The 17,004-nt window shown below is 39.1% G+C and overlaps 2 protein-coding genes and 1 pseudogene across 4 annotated transcripts in view; 1 reads left to right on the top strand and 2 right to left on the bottom strand.

The window, feature by feature from the left end:
* Positions 1 to 11,675, top strand: part of LOC124212439 (protein dissatisfaction) — a 30,921-nt gene extending 19,246 nt beyond the window's left edge. The window contains exons 4-9 of the mRNA XM_046612467.2: positions 4,282 to 4,456; positions 4,794 to 4,995; positions 5,803 to 5,931; positions 6,031 to 6,270; positions 6,975 to 7,056; positions 7,675 to 11,675. Coding sequence (XP_046468423.1) covers positions 4,282 to 4,456; positions 4,794 to 4,995; positions 5,803 to 5,931; positions 6,031 to 6,270; positions 6,975 to 7,056; positions 7,675 to 7,928 — 1,082 coding nt within the window. The 3' untranslated portion in view covers positions 7,929 to 11,675. The remainder of the gene's footprint in view (positions 1 to 4,281; positions 4,457 to 4,793; positions 4,996 to 5,802; positions 5,932 to 6,030; positions 6,271 to 6,974; positions 7,057 to 7,674) is intronic.
* Positions 10,502 to 14,150, bottom strand: prtp (thioredoxin domain-containing protein pretaporter). 3 transcript variants are annotated; one of them, XM_046612480.1, is made up of 6 exons: positions 13,995 to 14,150; positions 13,555 to 13,782; positions 12,690 to 12,839; positions 12,375 to 12,483; positions 12,003 to 12,293; positions 10,502 to 11,876 (listed from the first exon to the last, which is right to left on the bottom strand). In XM_046612480.1, exons 2-6 carry the CDS (start codon positions 13,710 to 13,712, stop codon positions 11,415 to 11,417), a joined length of 1,170 nt encoding a protein of 389 aa, XP_046468436.1. In that variant the 5' UTR covers positions 13,713 to 13,782; positions 13,995 to 14,150; the 3' UTR covers positions 10,502 to 11,414. The 3 variants fall into 3 exon arrangements, with proteins under 3 accessions (XP_046468436.1, XP_046468444.1, XP_046468452.1); XM_046612488.2 differs by having other exon boundaries at positions 14,013 to 14,147; XM_046612496.2 differs by having other exon boundaries at positions 14,072 to 14,126.
* Positions 11,040 to 11,237, bottom strand: LOC138190871 (large ribosomal subunit protein eL39-like; annotated as a pseudogene).
* Positions 14,151 to 17,004: the final 2,854 nt, after the last annotated feature.

Genomic DNA, 17,004 nt, shown 5'->3' with positions numbered 1-17,004 from the left:
CACCCAGGGATTAGCCTCCGAGCTCGCTGACTGCTGAAATGTTCACAGATCGGTTTACCGTTTAGTTGGATGGCGAGTGTGAGCCGTTTTATAGGGGTTGGAGGCTGGAGGCTTGGAGGCCTGGAGGACGTGTGTGGGAACGCGCATTGTGGCTCGCACGTGCCGCCCCTGATCCTCCATCCCCCATCCCCCCTCATCCCTCCGCTCCTCGCCAGGGTAACCCGCGGTGCCAAGGGACACGTGTGGGTGGGGGTTGTGCTATCAGCCTGCACCCCCAACCTGGGCGCGGCTCATTCCAGCGCATGCGATTCGCAACTGGGGCAATGTGAAAACCTGAGCTTGAACCAACGACTTTCCCGGATGCATTCGCACGCCGTGTGAATTAATACTTAAACTTATCAGCTTACGCCGCGCGTTTCAAACCGTATATAACCTCTGCCTTCTCGCTGCTCCCTTATTCGTTTCGCTTTTAAGACTCACATTTTTTTTTTATATCATTGCGAGCTTGAAACGCGTCGACAACCGTCAAATTCATTTGATACAATTTTTAGTGTTTTTATGTTGATCGGACTTGTTGCGATTGTTCAAGAGTTCTGTTCAACTTTTCGGAAAAAGACACTGCAAAGCCGTATGAATAGTACGTTAGTTGAATTATTGAAGAAAAAATTTTCTCTCTGTCGTCGGTAAGCTTACGTTTTACGATATATTCACGTATATGTCGATTTAAGTAAAACTATCTTCGGAAGGAAGTCGGCCATTTTTATCTTTTTTATACAACGTAGTCAGTGATGGGAAATTATTTCATTATCTTCATCGAGATCAGAACAACTGTTAACTTTCAATAATTGTCTAAATTTCTTCCTTTCCACGTTACCGTCATTAATTAATGATAATCAACGATTTAACATCAATCTCAGAATGTCTACATCTTTTTTTGCCTCACGGCTGTTCGTTTTTCAATATGAGTTAGAATCTTTCTAAAATGATCAGAGTATGTTGAGTGAACCTTTACAATTGATGATTACCTGTCACAATTAAATCGTACCGCTTCCAAATCATCGGTATATTGAGGAGCATAAAAATACACAGTTCCTAGAGATTAAACTCTGACAATGGAGTACAAGAAATTCATTTTTCATGCATTCAATATTATACTGCAGATAGCGAAAAGAAATGTTTCAACCGTTTTAGTCGAATCGTGAATCACCGCGATCGAAAAAATGACTTAAATGTCACTGATTGGAAGCTATAATACTTAATCTTCATGTAATTATTTTTTAAATATCCAGACGTGACGAAGTATCACAAACTATTATAGAAATTCGAGTGGACGGCTGACCGGTAACGGACAATACTACTGCCACCCTATCTAGGTGCACTAATCTTTGAATGCTGCATCGCATCCCAATATAGATAATCAATCTCTCCCCACTGTTTGATTTGATGATCTGAATAAATGAAACTATATCCCAAGTAAATAATCCCTAAGCACGCGGGGTGCATTATACGTGTGAATTAAATACGTCAAATTTATTGAGATTTTCTTTACGTTCGGTGATTTTTACGAGTAGAAGAAACCGAAGCTAAATATAACGCAATATTGAGAATTGTATTTTCAGTATTTTTCGGGCCTGTAGGTTGGATTTTCTAGCCGTTCGCCTAATTTGATCCTTTCGGAATGGTTGTCCATTCCAGTGGACATACATTTCAAAAATACATAACAAAAGTTTCACTCGTTAAATTTTTTTTTTACGAACGAGTTTTTACGAACAGTTCCAATACCTCTCCGAGAAAAAATATATTGAAGACTGTCTCTTCATTTAAATATGTTCTCGAATCAAAAACATGCAACTGAGAAAGATGCGTGTAATTTTCTTTTTCATGTCTAATTTCAGAGGAATTTAAAATTAATTTTGTCTCTGGAAAACAATATTTATGTTTCTAGAATAGTCTCAAATGTCATGAGGAAAATATATAAGCTTGACACCTGTTAATACAAAATTGTAAACTTGAAAAACATTACGTGTTCACTGTAATGGTCATGCATATAACTTTTGATATAGGCTTACGAAAATTCTGAAAGAAATTTTAAGGTTACAATTCGTTCGGAAGTTTACTGTTTATTAAAACACCATGGCCAACGCTAACAATTGCTAAGAATAATCCATCTTACTACGAGTTGGAATCGTTTTAAAACATGTCACAAAAATGAAACGTTCACAAATTTGAAAAAAGAAATAATTGAATCTATTTGATTGGTACGTTTTTCCGATTTTGCATATGTATATACGTCAAATGTTTCATAACTAAAATAACGTCAATGGAAGTGAAACAATATTTATCGGAGTTTCTATTACTATAAACAAGCTTTCCGTCAAAGAAAAACACCATAAATCAGTGGCAGACTGTTCTTCGGACAATTCATGCTTCGTAATTTGCATCGACTGAGCTTTCAAGAACTCCTTATAAAAACATGTCTGCTAAAAGAAATAACCAGCCGTAAGCGCTCGTGCATACGTGTTTATTCGAATTTACCAAATAATCAATAAAGCAAATACGCCAAGAGCGGTCTCAGCAGCACTTGTTATTGCGCACGTCACTCATCTTATTGCGATACCAATACATTACATACGTACACGTAAAAATATACACATACATTTGGACCAATTGTATTTACGTATACACGAATCGTCGGAGCGTAAAAAATCCAGTAAAATATATTTCTGCTGCGGAAGGAAATATTTGGCAAACCTTTTCATGAGTTTATGCGAAAATTCTACATCAATTGTGAATGAATTCGCGATATAGAAGCGACGATTCTTTTTTCTGTTAGAAACCATGCTGATAAATTTACACATACTTTCACAGAATTTCATCTATACGAATAGTCGTCTATGAGTCGCGGTTAAATTTTTTCACACAATTACAGGAATTATTTTGATGTTTTGATATAATATATTTCACTTAAACCTTTTAGAAATAAAGACAAGGAAATGTTTTCATAAACTTTTCACATAGATGTTGCCTTCGCCGGAATAGTTCCATCTTTTGCACCCTACACACAACTACTCAGGTTCCAAAAACAAAGTCAGTAACTCATCTGAACGGTACTAATAACTTTCTTCTGACCTACTGAATATTTATATGACGCACATGAATATATCAGTTAATTTTAGTCAAACTCAAATTATACCGCACATTTTGATCTGTAGAACCATTTCTGGAAAAATATTCTCGTCTGAGCTGCGAAGTCAAATTTTTTTCAGCGAACATTTTGTCGATCACGAGACAAATTATTAAAGATTTACCGTCTAAAGTTAATTCATTTTACTCACCATGTCAGTGCAATAATAATTTCACCTATTTTTTCGCGGGGATTTGATTAGTTCCAAATTGCAAGTAGCAACTTTGTCACAAAGCTAATTTAGAGTGTTTGAAAGAAATAAAAATCGCCTATGGTAAACGTTTCCTGTTAGCCAATGCAGCTGCAGGACTGCAGGACTGCAGCTAGGCTGTCGTTTGGGATGAATCGAATATCCAGGGACGCTGGTGAGAGCGTGGGATTCGCCGTCTGTGATCCGCTCAGCCTCATTAATGATGATGTGCTCTGCTACTCTCGGCTCTGCCCAAAACACACGGGTTTTCTCTCACCCTGCCGTTGAGCACCGGTCGAACCCTCTTCTCCATTCCCAACCGCGTCACCGAGCCTCGGTTGCTCATATTCGTATATAATTTACGAAACACGTATTCCCGACTAATTATTTATCATCAGGCGTCTCCGCCGTTCCCGGTTTTCGAGCACTCTCCGAACCCATGATCCAGGGCTTCGCGCTGTGGCTTTCCGTTCGCGTCAAAACTCGAAGGTGGATGAATACGTACAGCAGCTACGTCCTGAAACAATATAGAATCTGTTTGCCGATCCTTTGCTTTCACGGGAACTTTGGCACGCGTTGTCTAACACCGATTCACCACCCACGTGAGATCCCATGTAGGGTTAAAGCCAGCTTCAATTAACACCCGAAACGGGATTAGCGAATCACCTCAAGCATGTTGAGCTCCAGGCTTAGTCTACCTGTATACTTATCGAAGATGATGCCTAAATTTTCAACAAACTACAGCGATCAACGGTGTGCTGGTGAAGTCTTATCACACACGGTTAGAGCTCGAGTTTTACTCGTACCGGTGATTGATGGGCCGAAATTATCAATGGCATAAGAGTGCAATTTATAAGGAACAGAGGATTTCATACACCGGAAGATGTTTGGTGTAATTGATGTTTAGCAGTGCAGCACGAGCGGGGCCCCAGGAAGCCAAAGCCTCATCTACACTTGTCTCATCACCACCATCACCACCATCACCAACAACCGCCACCACCCCACGTGACGCATCATCCTCCGGGTCACCCAGCCACACCTGGACACCATGGACCAGCGGCACATTTGTTGACTCATCACAGGTTGGGTCCGCCTGTTTCTCTCTTTTGTTGCGCCTAGTTGCATGTCTTAATTTATGAGCCTTGATAATCAGAGTTGAGTCATCTCGAGGGTTTCAAATACGAATATACCCGGTTATTTCCGTGAGGCACCCTTTAGGGACCCCTGATTATAGGCAAATCGAGGTACAAGTTCACTCTGAGCAGGTCCGTGCTCTTTTGTTAGCACGCGGCTGATGTACCCTGTACCCTGATTTGCCTAAAATTAGGAGTCTCTATCAGGCGCATCACGGAAATAACCCGGTATGAGTCTTGAATAATTGGTATAATCATGTGTACTTTTTTTTAAATGTACGAACAGGATCCTAAGGTGCGACCAGAAACCATCGCCGTATCCACCGCCGGTCTCGATATTACAAAAAGCAAGCGAAGGATCACCGCCACCGGCACCTTTACCACCCCCGCCTCCTCCGCCGCCCCCAAATCTCTATCACACAGCTGCTGTCAATCTTGGACCACAGCCACCGCTTCTGCAAATTCTTATGTCCGCTGAAAAGTGTCAGGTATTAAAATCAGCAAGTATTAGTGTTGAAGAATTTTTGGAATGTAGTTGGAAGTTTACGATTTACCTGACCAGTCTGCTGTATTTGTAGATTATTCTCACAAATCCACATGAAAATCTGCAATTGAACAGAAACAGTAATATTTTAAGGTATAAATAAGTGTAGAAAACTGAGTGTTTCAATAGCAATTTGTAAGAATAATTTTCTCTAAGATTACTAATGTCAGAAAGTATCATATAATATTCTTGAGCCACCGCTAGATGTCGCATCTCACCCACTAAAGAAACTTTACTGAAGATAAGTTAAGTATACCTAGCAGATAGCGTGTCCGCATTCGAATACTTTTCTCATCTCTCGAGTACGATCTCGGCGGATTGAGAAAATCCGTCGTGAATTTCGTAACTCTGCCTGCGTATCAATAGACGAGTCTTGTGAAAAATAACCAACATTAATTTTTTGTCGACTCCAAAAGTTCTGTAACATTATACAGAAAATTATATCCATTTCAATGACTAATATTATACGAAAAATAATTGAATAATCGCGAAATAGAAAGTCATCCTACAATTACGATTAAAATTACAACGAAATTCTAAGAAAAATTCTGTACAAAAATTGGTACCATTATGTTCCAAACTCTCTAAAAAATCATCGAGATTTTCGTGGAAAATCGCACAATTTTTTTTACCAAGGTCAATTCCCTCCAAAATGAACCAAAACCTTTTTTCGATACACGCTCTGAAAGTAAACATTGATTTCAACTCGCGGTACGACACAGTTTGATTTCTAAATTCGTTCCCATCTCAGGAGCTTGTATGGAGTGCCAGACTTCAGCCAGATGGAGAGGCGTCCCCAGACCAGACAGAAACCGAAGCAAGCCACAGTCCTTCCACAGGAGCCTTGCAAAGTCTCAGTCCAACATGGGAAGTTTTACAGGTGAGCGTGTTTCACCCCGTTCGGCAAACAACAGAACACTTGGAATGGGGAAAACTCAGTGAGTCTTTGCGATCTGAGGCGAGCCGATCCATATTTTAGGAAACAACGGCGCGGCTGCTGTTCATGGCAGTGAGATGGGTTCGTTGCCTGGCCCCTTTTCAAACTTTATCGAAAAACGACCAGCTTCTCCTACTTCAGCAGGCCTGGACCCAGCTTTTCCTACTCCATCTTGCCCAGTGGTCGATCTCCTGGGACATATCGGGACTCCTCGAGGGCGAACAGGTCCGGGGTCGTTTACCCCCTGGGGATTCTTCGCACGAAGAACTCACGACGATTCAGGTACGGCATGGCGTCTCCTGTTCTTCGTTTGGTTCTTACTCAAGAGCCAATCATACCCGTTTATTTTTTCAATACATTCTTGACTATCAAAATTTAATTGAAGGTGAAATTGGACTTGAGCAGCTCTAGCTTCAGTTTGTTTGCGTGAAATAAAATTTGATGTGCAACAAACGCTTAAAATTAGTGTAGAGGCGAAATGAAATTTCGAGTGTGTTTAACAATGGCGATTTTCATTTCGCATCCAAGTTCAAATCCGACAGACGAATGTCATAAAAACATTGTTTTCTTCGATAACAAGAGCCTAAAATTGTCAGACGTTATTTATGCTAGACATATTTTTTTACCATAGACACAATGTTTGTGCCTAGTATTTAACATATACTTTTTAATCTCCATGAGCTTAGCTCGTGAAAATCATATTAAGTACGTGTGTACCTGCATTGCAAAAAGAAACGGACATGCTTGATTCTTTAATGAATTATTATCAATCTGTTCGTTCGATTTTTTCGAGGTTTTCTTCTTTACTGTATCAGATTTTTTACCTCCTTTTTCAACTGTAATCAGAGTATATCAAGAAAATCGCACGAATACAAAGAACACTCAAGAGAAACTAACCAATTCAGTAGATGACGTTATTTAATTCATGCAATATTACTCTAATAACGCAGATCCTTTACAACTAATAATCTATGATTATTATTCAGGAAATCATGTGCAGATTCAGACAGCTTTCGCCCGACGGAAGCGAGTGCGGTTGCATGAAAGCGGTTGTTCTCTTCACGCCAGGTAAGATAATGGGTTTTCATCATCTATAATGATATAAGATAAATATCGGAATTGGGAAAGAATGAATTTTTCTAATTTCAATGCATCCCTACGTCGGCGGTCCTTTAAAATACAAACAGATTTTCAAGAAAGATCTGTTTGTCTGTCTGTTTGTCCAGAAAAAACCCGGTGATAATCTTGGAAACGGTTCATTATGAAAAATTTGTAATTTACGGGACTTATATCTTAATTTTTTATCAGAAGCCCTTCGTGAGCTGATAAAGTGTACTGTATAAAAAAATTACTTTTTGCAGCTTCTTTGAATCAGATTAATAGAACATTGATAGATAAGCTGATACGGAAATAAAGTAAGCATGTCCAGCCTCGTTAGTATAGCCGATGCTGAAGATACAAAAAAAACTGTTGATATAATTTTTACAGTGTATTTGCAATACTCCGTTCGATTTTTGTGATGGAACTCTTTGGATACCATCGTTATGGAATTAATTGTTTACAATCGTAATGGAACCGTTAACTGGAAACGATAATTCTTGCAGTCTTACTCCAAAAAAAAAAAAAAAAATTACTTGTTATATAACACATCGTTAAAATTGTGATTGTGGTTTTTGGACTTTCTAGAAACCAGGGGACTTCACGAGGGGCAACCGGTCCAGATGCTTCAAGACCAGGCCCAGTGCATTTTGGGAGATTACGTGAGATCGCGATATCCTCGTCAGCCAACAAGATTCGGGAGGCTGCTGCTCCTGCTCCCGAGTTTGAGGGCTGTAAATCCTTCGACCGTCGAACTCTTGTTCTTCCGAGAAACGATCGGGGAAATACCGATCGCTCGTCTGCTCGGCGATATGTACCAAATGGAGAGATACTCGAATTGAAAGTACCTAATCGTATTTCATAGAAAATCTGACGTGGCCAGAGGACTACTTTGACGTGTTTTTATATACTAACAATATTAAGTATTATGTTATTTTCTGTTTATCCCGCGATAAGATTGGCTATTACCCATATTCAGATAATATTGGGCTCTCTTATAGGTAAAATGTACATATAGGTATATGTATGTTTTATTGTAGTCGATGTGTGAAGGATCATTGGTCGAACAATAATTCACCGAAGACTGTCGATCCATCCCACGATGAAACGTTATAGCTGTAAAGAATGTAGGTGTAAAGTTTCATGCAAACTGTGAATAACAGCTGTCAGCAGAACGATAATGTGTCTCCGTTACTGTAATACGTGACGAAGTACAGTCTGCGAGTTTCGTTAAATAACCGCTAAAGAGAAATTTGAAAAGAAACTTAGAATGTATCAGAAGAATTAAGAAGAACTGTAATATTCAAGTGATTGAGTCATACGCAAAACTGAATGTAGGTATATGGAGGCAATTTTTAATACAGTGATATGAAAAAAAAACAGCACCTCATCTCATTACAGAAGATAATTAGACTTATTTCTCTTAAATATTCGTTGTAAAATTGTGCGGAAGATATTTTGACCAGAGGATCTGTGCTCTAATTGTCGTATACCAAGTACACATATAGCTGCATATATTTATTGACACTTTTTTCAACAATCTGTTACGTTTATCCACATAAAGAAAAAATTTATATTTAATTTGTTCCTATTTGCACTCTCTGGTGCAAATAACGGAGAAATAGAAAAAAAAAAGAAGAAATTCATACAATCGGATCACGATGAGCGCTGTCAATATCTGGTATTATAAATCTAAATTTTAATTATCCATACATACCAACAATTATGAAATACACATTCTTGTCAATATAGTACTGACTTTTGCAATAGTGGGTCTGAAGATGATTATAAATTACGTCAAGTATGTTCATCATCACCTCAAACCCTCAAAATGAGTATCTTGTCTATCGAAACGAAAGAAAACGGACAAAAATACGTGAAACGATAAGACTATACAAGAGGAAAAGTTCAACATTGCTGCTGCATTGCCTTTCTTGTCAAAAAATTAAGTAAAATGCAAAAATCTCATGCTCGTGTTCGAATCATTTCGATATATAAGAGACGAATCACGGTATAGTTTATGCACGGACTTGCTATATTGCCACAGCTATGGGGATATGTTGCATCTTATCTTATCTTCGTGTCCGCCCAGTTATGACGGCTACGTATGGATTTGATAATTCGAAAGCAAATCGGTCGCACCATCCCTATCAATCGTTAAAACTCATTAATCTTTACGCTATAATGGCCTGTAATATATGTATCGTTGTTCATTTGGTTACAATGTTTTTTCAATCGTTTGAAAAATATTCTCACTTTCTTATTCGCTTACATTTGTAAAACACTTGGGAAATGTCGGGCAGATGTAATATATGGGTAATATTTATCGTGAAAATTGAATTGAGAATTTTTCATGCAGTATTATAGTATTATAATATATAGATATACAGTATTATATATCTAGGTGTATGTATGAAAATTCGTTAGCAAAGTATTTTAGCGATTTCCCAACTGTGATACGTCATGCAACCCCTTTCATTCGTCGTGTGCAATAAGAGTAACGAAAAAAAGAAATAATGTATGAATAATAATGATTAATACCCGTAAGTATCAATGAGCGGTAATTGATTATATAGTCGGGATTCATGTGATTATACATAATATCGAAGGAAAGTTGACACAAATCGAGCAAACGTACTTTATTTATATCGCTTATTGCCGCATCTGTGCACTTTTACTTGTGTACGCATTCCATTAACTATAAGCACACTGTTGTTCTTCGTTGAATATTATTAAACTAGGTTTCACACCGGTTGTACAAAGTTCCGAGTAAAGTTTTCACAAATTTTGGCCGAAATCAGCGAAAGCAAACTTCAAAAGGTACGACAAAATTTGTTTATAAATTAGTCTTGATGTCAAGTGTAACGTTTGTCGATATTTCCAGGAATACGTCCCGAAACGGCGTTCTCAAATCTTCTGAATTTCTCTCTTATCACTGTTTAACTCCCTAAATTGAAATAAAATTAACTATAATATATTCAAAATGCGAGATAACTGTTTCTTCAATAACTCGTAAGTTTATTCATACGGAACATTAATCGTTCATCGTGACACGAAGACTGTAAACGGTAAATCTCGATAAACGACGGTAAATTGAATAAAATTTACGTTACTTAATAATACATACATACAATGTTACGTGTACATACTGTAAAGTAGCTGTAAAATGTTTCTGCTGTAAATCGGAACAATGTGTATAAATGTATTACGTATTCATATACATATGATATAATATACATGCTTACTATTATCTTAAGGCGATTCAATTCCCGATTATGATTATGCGCTATTCATTCGGTTCGGGAAACAGAAAATAATAAATAAATGCAAGAAACGTATGAATCAAGTGCGAACACTTGGCAGTAAAAATATGTCTTAGGGTATTGTTAGATGTGTTAATAACAAAGACACACTGTTTAATTTCGAACCATTTTAATAATCCACTCAACATAGGCGATCATTTACAAAACACAATATTTATACTCAGTATTCATTTCACGTTTTTACAAATGTACATTACAGGCTCACTTGTAATGCTTACCAACTAATCATAAGTATGTATAAAGTTTAAAAGGAATAATTCAACAGTTTCTTTTGGAGTATGTGAATCGAAACTGCTGCATGCACATTATGATATAAGTTGGACAACGGAAGCTCAACATCTTACCTCAAACAAACGACTTCAACTCTGACTAAAAATGGATACTAGTTGTTCATTTTAAATGCTCTGCAAACTTTTCCTACGTCCGATGCTGACGCAAGAATAGAAGCTAATCTTATCAGCTGATTGCGATTTATCGGATTTCTAAGAATATTAGTTCACGATCACGCCCCCTGTATTATCAACTCAAGGAAACAAAATATTTTACATTTAATAATACAAATTTTGTTTATTTCAAGTGACATAATCATGTAGAACCATAGAAATTGAAGACCAGAATTAATGTACGAGTTTACCATTTCAACTTGGTTCTCCTCTAATAACGTCTCTTCGCATTGTAGCGAATTGTGTCTCCAGTTCTCATTCTCACCCATTATCGTATGGGCTGGTTCTGTTTCAATTTCTTGGCAAGCTTTCGCTTGATAATAAATGTCTTGTGAGTCGACATGTGTCGGTAGCTCCAACAAAACGCCTTACTAATACAATACATTATGGAAGATTGCCATGAAACAAGTTTGAAAAATTATATGAAAATTTTTTTAAAAAGTAGAAACTATCATTCAGATCAATTACGCGAGCCGGTTTCATTTACGGATCAAAAACCGCTCGCAAGCTCCCTCCGATAAAAACCGTAAGTACCAACATGCGTTTTAGTTAGAACACATGATCACAGTTCGTCGCGGGACTGTATATGATTCATGACGAATTCGTAAAGATCGTCCAATGTACGCGATCCGTTGTACTCGGACAATTTTCGGCCGTCCTTGTACAGGAAGAGAGTTGGGAAGCCGTCCACTTCCTGGTCGTTACACAGCTGTTTGCTACTGTTCATCGTACAGTCGACCTTTACTATGTGCACATTTTCGTTTGCCCAGAACTTTTTTCCAAGCTCTTCCCACGTCGGGGCTAGACGCTTGCAGTGTCCGCACCACGGTGCGAAAAACTTGATGAATGTTACACCCTTCTCAATACCGTTCTTGAAACTCTCACCGGTCAACGTGAACACCGCGTCCGACGGACCGCCAGACTCTTTCTTTTCCTCGTCATTACTCTCCGCGTTCTTGCCCAGCATCATCGACACGTAAGTCTTCAACTCCTCGTGAGATCTCTGCCCCGTGTATTTATCAATCTGAGAAGTGAAAAAGCATTTTAAGAGGTATGGTCAATACTTATTGTACCACTTGAATAAATCATAAAAATTTCGATAAATGCTCATCGCGATTGAATTCGATATTAGCTGTGACATAAAACTTACCTTTTTACCGTCTTCAATCCACAACAGAGTCGGGTAGCCTTTAATGTCGAATTGGCCACAAACTGAGCGATGCTGGGTGCAGTCCACTTTAGAGATACTAACCAGGTCGCCATGAGCGAAGCTGTTCGCAAGCTCATCCCAAGTGGGTGCTAACTTTTGGCAATGTCCGCACCATGGTGCGTAGAATTTAACAAAATGCTTTCCACTGGATACGTGTTTGTCAAATGTATATTCGGACAGTTCTAATAGTCCGTTCACAGGCTGCGGTACAGCTGGTTCGCTGTTCTCTTCCTGCGATATAAAATTACCTGATAAATAGTCAGAATTTTTGAAGATCGTATTACCGATAAAATATAGAGCAGTAATACTAACAACTGGAACGCTTCCGATTTGCTCATTGATGAATGTTGTCAGAGTGGGTAAGTCTCGAGTCCCACGGAACTTGATACCTTTGCTTCCGCCAGCTTTGAAGAACTTGAGACTGAAGATAAATGCAGGTAGTTATATGAGGTTATGGAATTTCCAACTAGTTGGTAATTTACAAGGAAAAATATAGATGAAAGTAGTTTAATGACCCTGAATTTCGAAACATTGAACAATTCAACTGAAGCTACAAGTTTCTTTGCTTCTAAAAGGAAAAAAATTGGCGAGACTCAATCGGGTTGAAGAAAAATTGATAATTATTACGTTGGGTATCCAGTCACATCATTATCCGAACAGACAGTTGCATCAACGGTACAATCGACTTTTGCAATTCGAACTTGACCATCGTCAATTCCATTGAGCATTTCAGCTAATTGTTCCCACGTCGGTGCGAGTCGCTGGCAGTGTCCACACCTAATAAATAACAGAATATTTTCGTTCTATGTATGACGTGTTTATTAAGACTTACATACCCCTAGTCATTTTCAACAAATTTTGTAATTTTTTCTCTATATTTTGAGGATAATTCAACACTTGTTTGAATGAAGTATTTGATAAATTTAGAGAGTCGAATTTCCTTGAATAATGCACTGCTAAATATAGGTTGAAATATCAAATCTTAAAGCCATTTTCACAGGAATTGTGTTTCTTAAAACTTTGGGGCAGGTTACTTGAGACCTCTAGTGGAGATTGAATCTAAATTTGAACTGTACATTTGTGATATTATCTGTTCATCTGTGGCTCTCAGGTTTCAAAATCATATGGCCAAGTTTCATTTACTTTAAGAATTTATTTAACATTTGTTTCGGTTACTACCATTTCATCATTTCTTATAAAATCTCATCCTTCATATTATAAACATACTGATGCTACTATTTTTCATTTTTTTCTTTCTTAAATAATTGTGTCTCTGAAAATCACATACCCAAATAAACTACAAACACAGAGATTTGAAATATCCATAATATTGACAGCGAAAAAAACTTAGTGGAATCAGCCACACTTATTTCGGTGTCCCGGGATATGCATCAACATTATACTTGTAATGAGTGTAATGACAATTGAAATATTATGAATTATAAACTATATATTTCGTGTTCGCTTGTGTGTCGAAAATTTTTTGACTTACCAAGGTGCGTAAAACATGACAAAATGATCTTTCTTGGCTATCTCGACAGGGAAGGTTTCCGCCGAATATTGAAGAGTGTGGACGTCATCGTCGTGAGCAATGACCTCGCTTTGATATGTTGAAATTGTGACAAGAAGTGCGATGATTTTAAGAAGCATAGTTACGAGTGTCTGTGATTCGCTTTAATTTAATCGCTGATAAATCAAACAATCGTTGTTCACTGATTTTCTGAAAGAAAACAAAAAACCAATCGTCGTGTTGTTATCAGTTACTGAGAACCAAGAGAAGATGCGGGCAAATTTGCGTGAATAAAAAAAATCGGCGAAATTTGACAAAACTTCCAGTTTCATCAAATTAAGGTTAGCTAACTAAAGCGCGATTTCTACTTATGAGGAAACAAAATCTTCCCGCAGCTTGTTATTCAGCGTAAAATTTTATACTTTTGTCGAGGGAATTACTCAGGGGGAGGTGCAGTCTTGATATCGAAGTGTAACACTTTCTCGCAAGAACACGTTACCTCTCGCCGACCGATCGAAAACACACAAACCTCCAATCCGCCCACCGGGTACGAGACAGCGTACCGCGGGATGACACTGCGCCTGATTAGAAACGACTCTTACTCCACCTGGCGGCAAATCGGAATACTGAAGTTTAAAACATGGGCGGGAATGTTTGTCAATTCCGTCGCGTGACCGATTTGGGAGTTTCTACGAGAGTACACCGCATTCTTTCGTGAAATATCGATTCAATTAGAAATTTTTGGTCGTATGACCGTTTTGGTATTTGAGAGTGCGCTGCGGTCGGCTAGTGAACATAAGATTTCATGTCGATTAGTTAAGTAGTTATATGCAAATATAACTTTAAAGCTTCCCTCGCAGCGAAATTGATGGATGAAAAATCTGTACGATATTAATTCAGTCCGGGCTGATTATGAGTGAAGCGCACTAACCGACAGTTACTGAGCTTACGTGGACTATATTGAGGATTTTTGTTTTGGTCCAGATAAAAAGTGAGGCTAACTCTTTTTGATTTTTGGTAAAAATTTTGAGATTCTGAAAAGTGCTGGCGTTGACTGAAGAACATAAAGACTGATGGTAACCCTGGGTAAATTTTTGTGACCAGTTTTCGGGGGGCAAGTGGGCCCAAGTGGGCCTGGGAGCGTAGGAGGGTTCTGCTCTATCGAGTCTACTTAACGAGCTCGCACTCAAGGAGGATGCCTCCTTGATCGCACTGACATTCGTAGCAGCCAAAGTAGTGTCGATATGAAAGCTTGAGATTGATTCGACACAAAGAGACTACTTGTCGACTGCGACTTAAAAATGTCGATCAGCTCGATAATCCCCGTGACAAGAAGCGTGACCGCGTCCACCGCAAACCACCCCGAACTACCACCGAGCACCATCAACCACCGCCGACCACCTCGGATCACCTTCGCCCTCGTCCACCTCGGCCATTTCCCCCACCTCCTCCTCCAGCCCCACGTCGTCCTCGTCGTCGGCGTCCTCATCGACCGCCATCAATCATCTCCAACCACTACCAAACACCTCCGACAATCTCTTACCACCACCAAACACCTCCTACCATCTTAATCCACCTCCTACCACCTCCTACTGCCACCAACCACCTCCTACCAGCGCCTACCACCTCCTGCCATTTCCGGACACCGCCAACCACCTCCGAGCACCACCGACCACTTTCGTTCTCCTCGTCCCCCTCCACGTCATCCGCCGACCGCTCGTCTTCGTCGTCCTCGTCGACCACGACCGATCACCGTCATACACCTCCAAACGCTTCCTACGTTGACTGAAGAATAAAAATACAGTTGCCCCAATGGGCTTTGGTGGGACAACCGAAAGTCGCCGTGCGCTTGCGCTCCCCGAGATGTTCCATCGGTAGAGTTGAGAACTTATTGCAGAACATCAGAGAATTACAGATTTCGAAATGATGCTGGCTGCATTCACCTTCCGAGTAACACAGTCTTCGCAATGGTGAGCCCAAGCCAGTACTTGGCTTGTGTATACTAACCGACTTGTCGGCGATACAAGAAATTAATAATGAGAATAGATTTCGTCCAAAATTCGTAGCATGACGGTGATTTAATTGAAGTATAGGTACCCGAGGGAAGAATGTATACATAGATCATAAATAATAATAGATCAGATGTAATAAAGATGCAGAGACCAGAAAATATACAGTATATGCGGTCCATGTACGATATTACTATATATATGATCCAGTAACAATTAATACGTAATGCATACTATGAATTTTATGATTTTCCAGGATACAAACTAGATTATCTACAGTAATACGACTATGACATGATAATAAAGGAATTATTCATTTCGAAATGGGATTCTATTCGACACACGCTCGATGTATTCCATTTGCTCTCTCAATCTTGAATTTTCATAGGCATAGAATGTAAACGCTGTTTTAGCTATTATATTCGCAAGTGAAGTATCTACGTTGGGTAGAGATGAAGAACTTTTTTTCGAAAAGTGTTCGGATGGAAAAAAATTCAGAGTAACTGCATGACATCACGAATGCGCTAATTTTAATTGAAATGAAATGGATGCTCCGTAAACGAGACAGTATTTAACGCAGTGTGCTGATTTGAAGACCTAAAAAGGTAAATGTCGGAGATTTTTTTTTTGATGGGGGGAGATTGAACGGAGCTTCTTAAAACTTCAAGTGTATTTTAACACACATTTGAAAGGTGCGAGCAAAAATTTTTATCATGCAACAGTAGCAGAAAGGCAGCGTTATCAGCTGACCCGTTAACTGAAGGATATATCTTCAGTCAACGGCTGACCATCGAAGGGCCTGGCCGCTTGAGTCTGGAATCGGCAGAAAAGATAAAGTGCCTATTTCTCGTATGAAATGTAAAAACTAAAATCATTATACATCATATCATATCATCGTACACCATACATCATACATCATCATCCATCATACGTCATATCATACATAGTATTGAAGTTCGTAATCCAAGGTTGCATGTTCGGATATTCCGATGTTCAGAAAGTGACGTCACCTGAAATTTTTTTTGTCTTTACGTCATCCATCTATATAGACGAAAATCAGCTAGCCGAATTCTTCAGTCCGGAAACAATCGCGCAATAGAGCGGACGGATGAGAATCGCGCTCCGCAAATTTCGAGTACTGGGTTCTGTACCAGCTGGATCCTGCCCTCCGGGTCCGCTTTCTGGTGCAACTCGAGTTCCAGGACAAGCGCTCCGTAGTTCCTGCGCTCAAAGTCCACTACCTGGTGAAACTGGACTTCCATGACAAGCGCTTCGTGGTTCCTGTGGAGCAGGTACAATACCTGGTGAAACTCGACTTCCAGAACAAGCGTTCCGTAGTTCTGGCTGTCCAGGTCCTTGACCTGGTGACTTTTGACCTTCACAACTCATTTTCCGTAGTTTTCCAGTTTTTCGTAGCTCTCCA

This window comes from Neodiprion pinetum, chromosome 1, assembly GCF_021155775.2.
Source record: "Neodiprion pinetum isolate iyNeoPine1 chromosome 1, iyNeoPine1.2, whole genome shotgun sequence".
NCBI classification, from domain to species: domain Eukaryota; kingdom Metazoa; phylum Arthropoda; class Insecta; order Hymenoptera; family Diprionidae; genus Neodiprion; species Neodiprion pinetum.
Note: the sequence above shows the minus strand (reverse complement) of the source record. Positions and strands in the feature narration are given on the sequence as shown.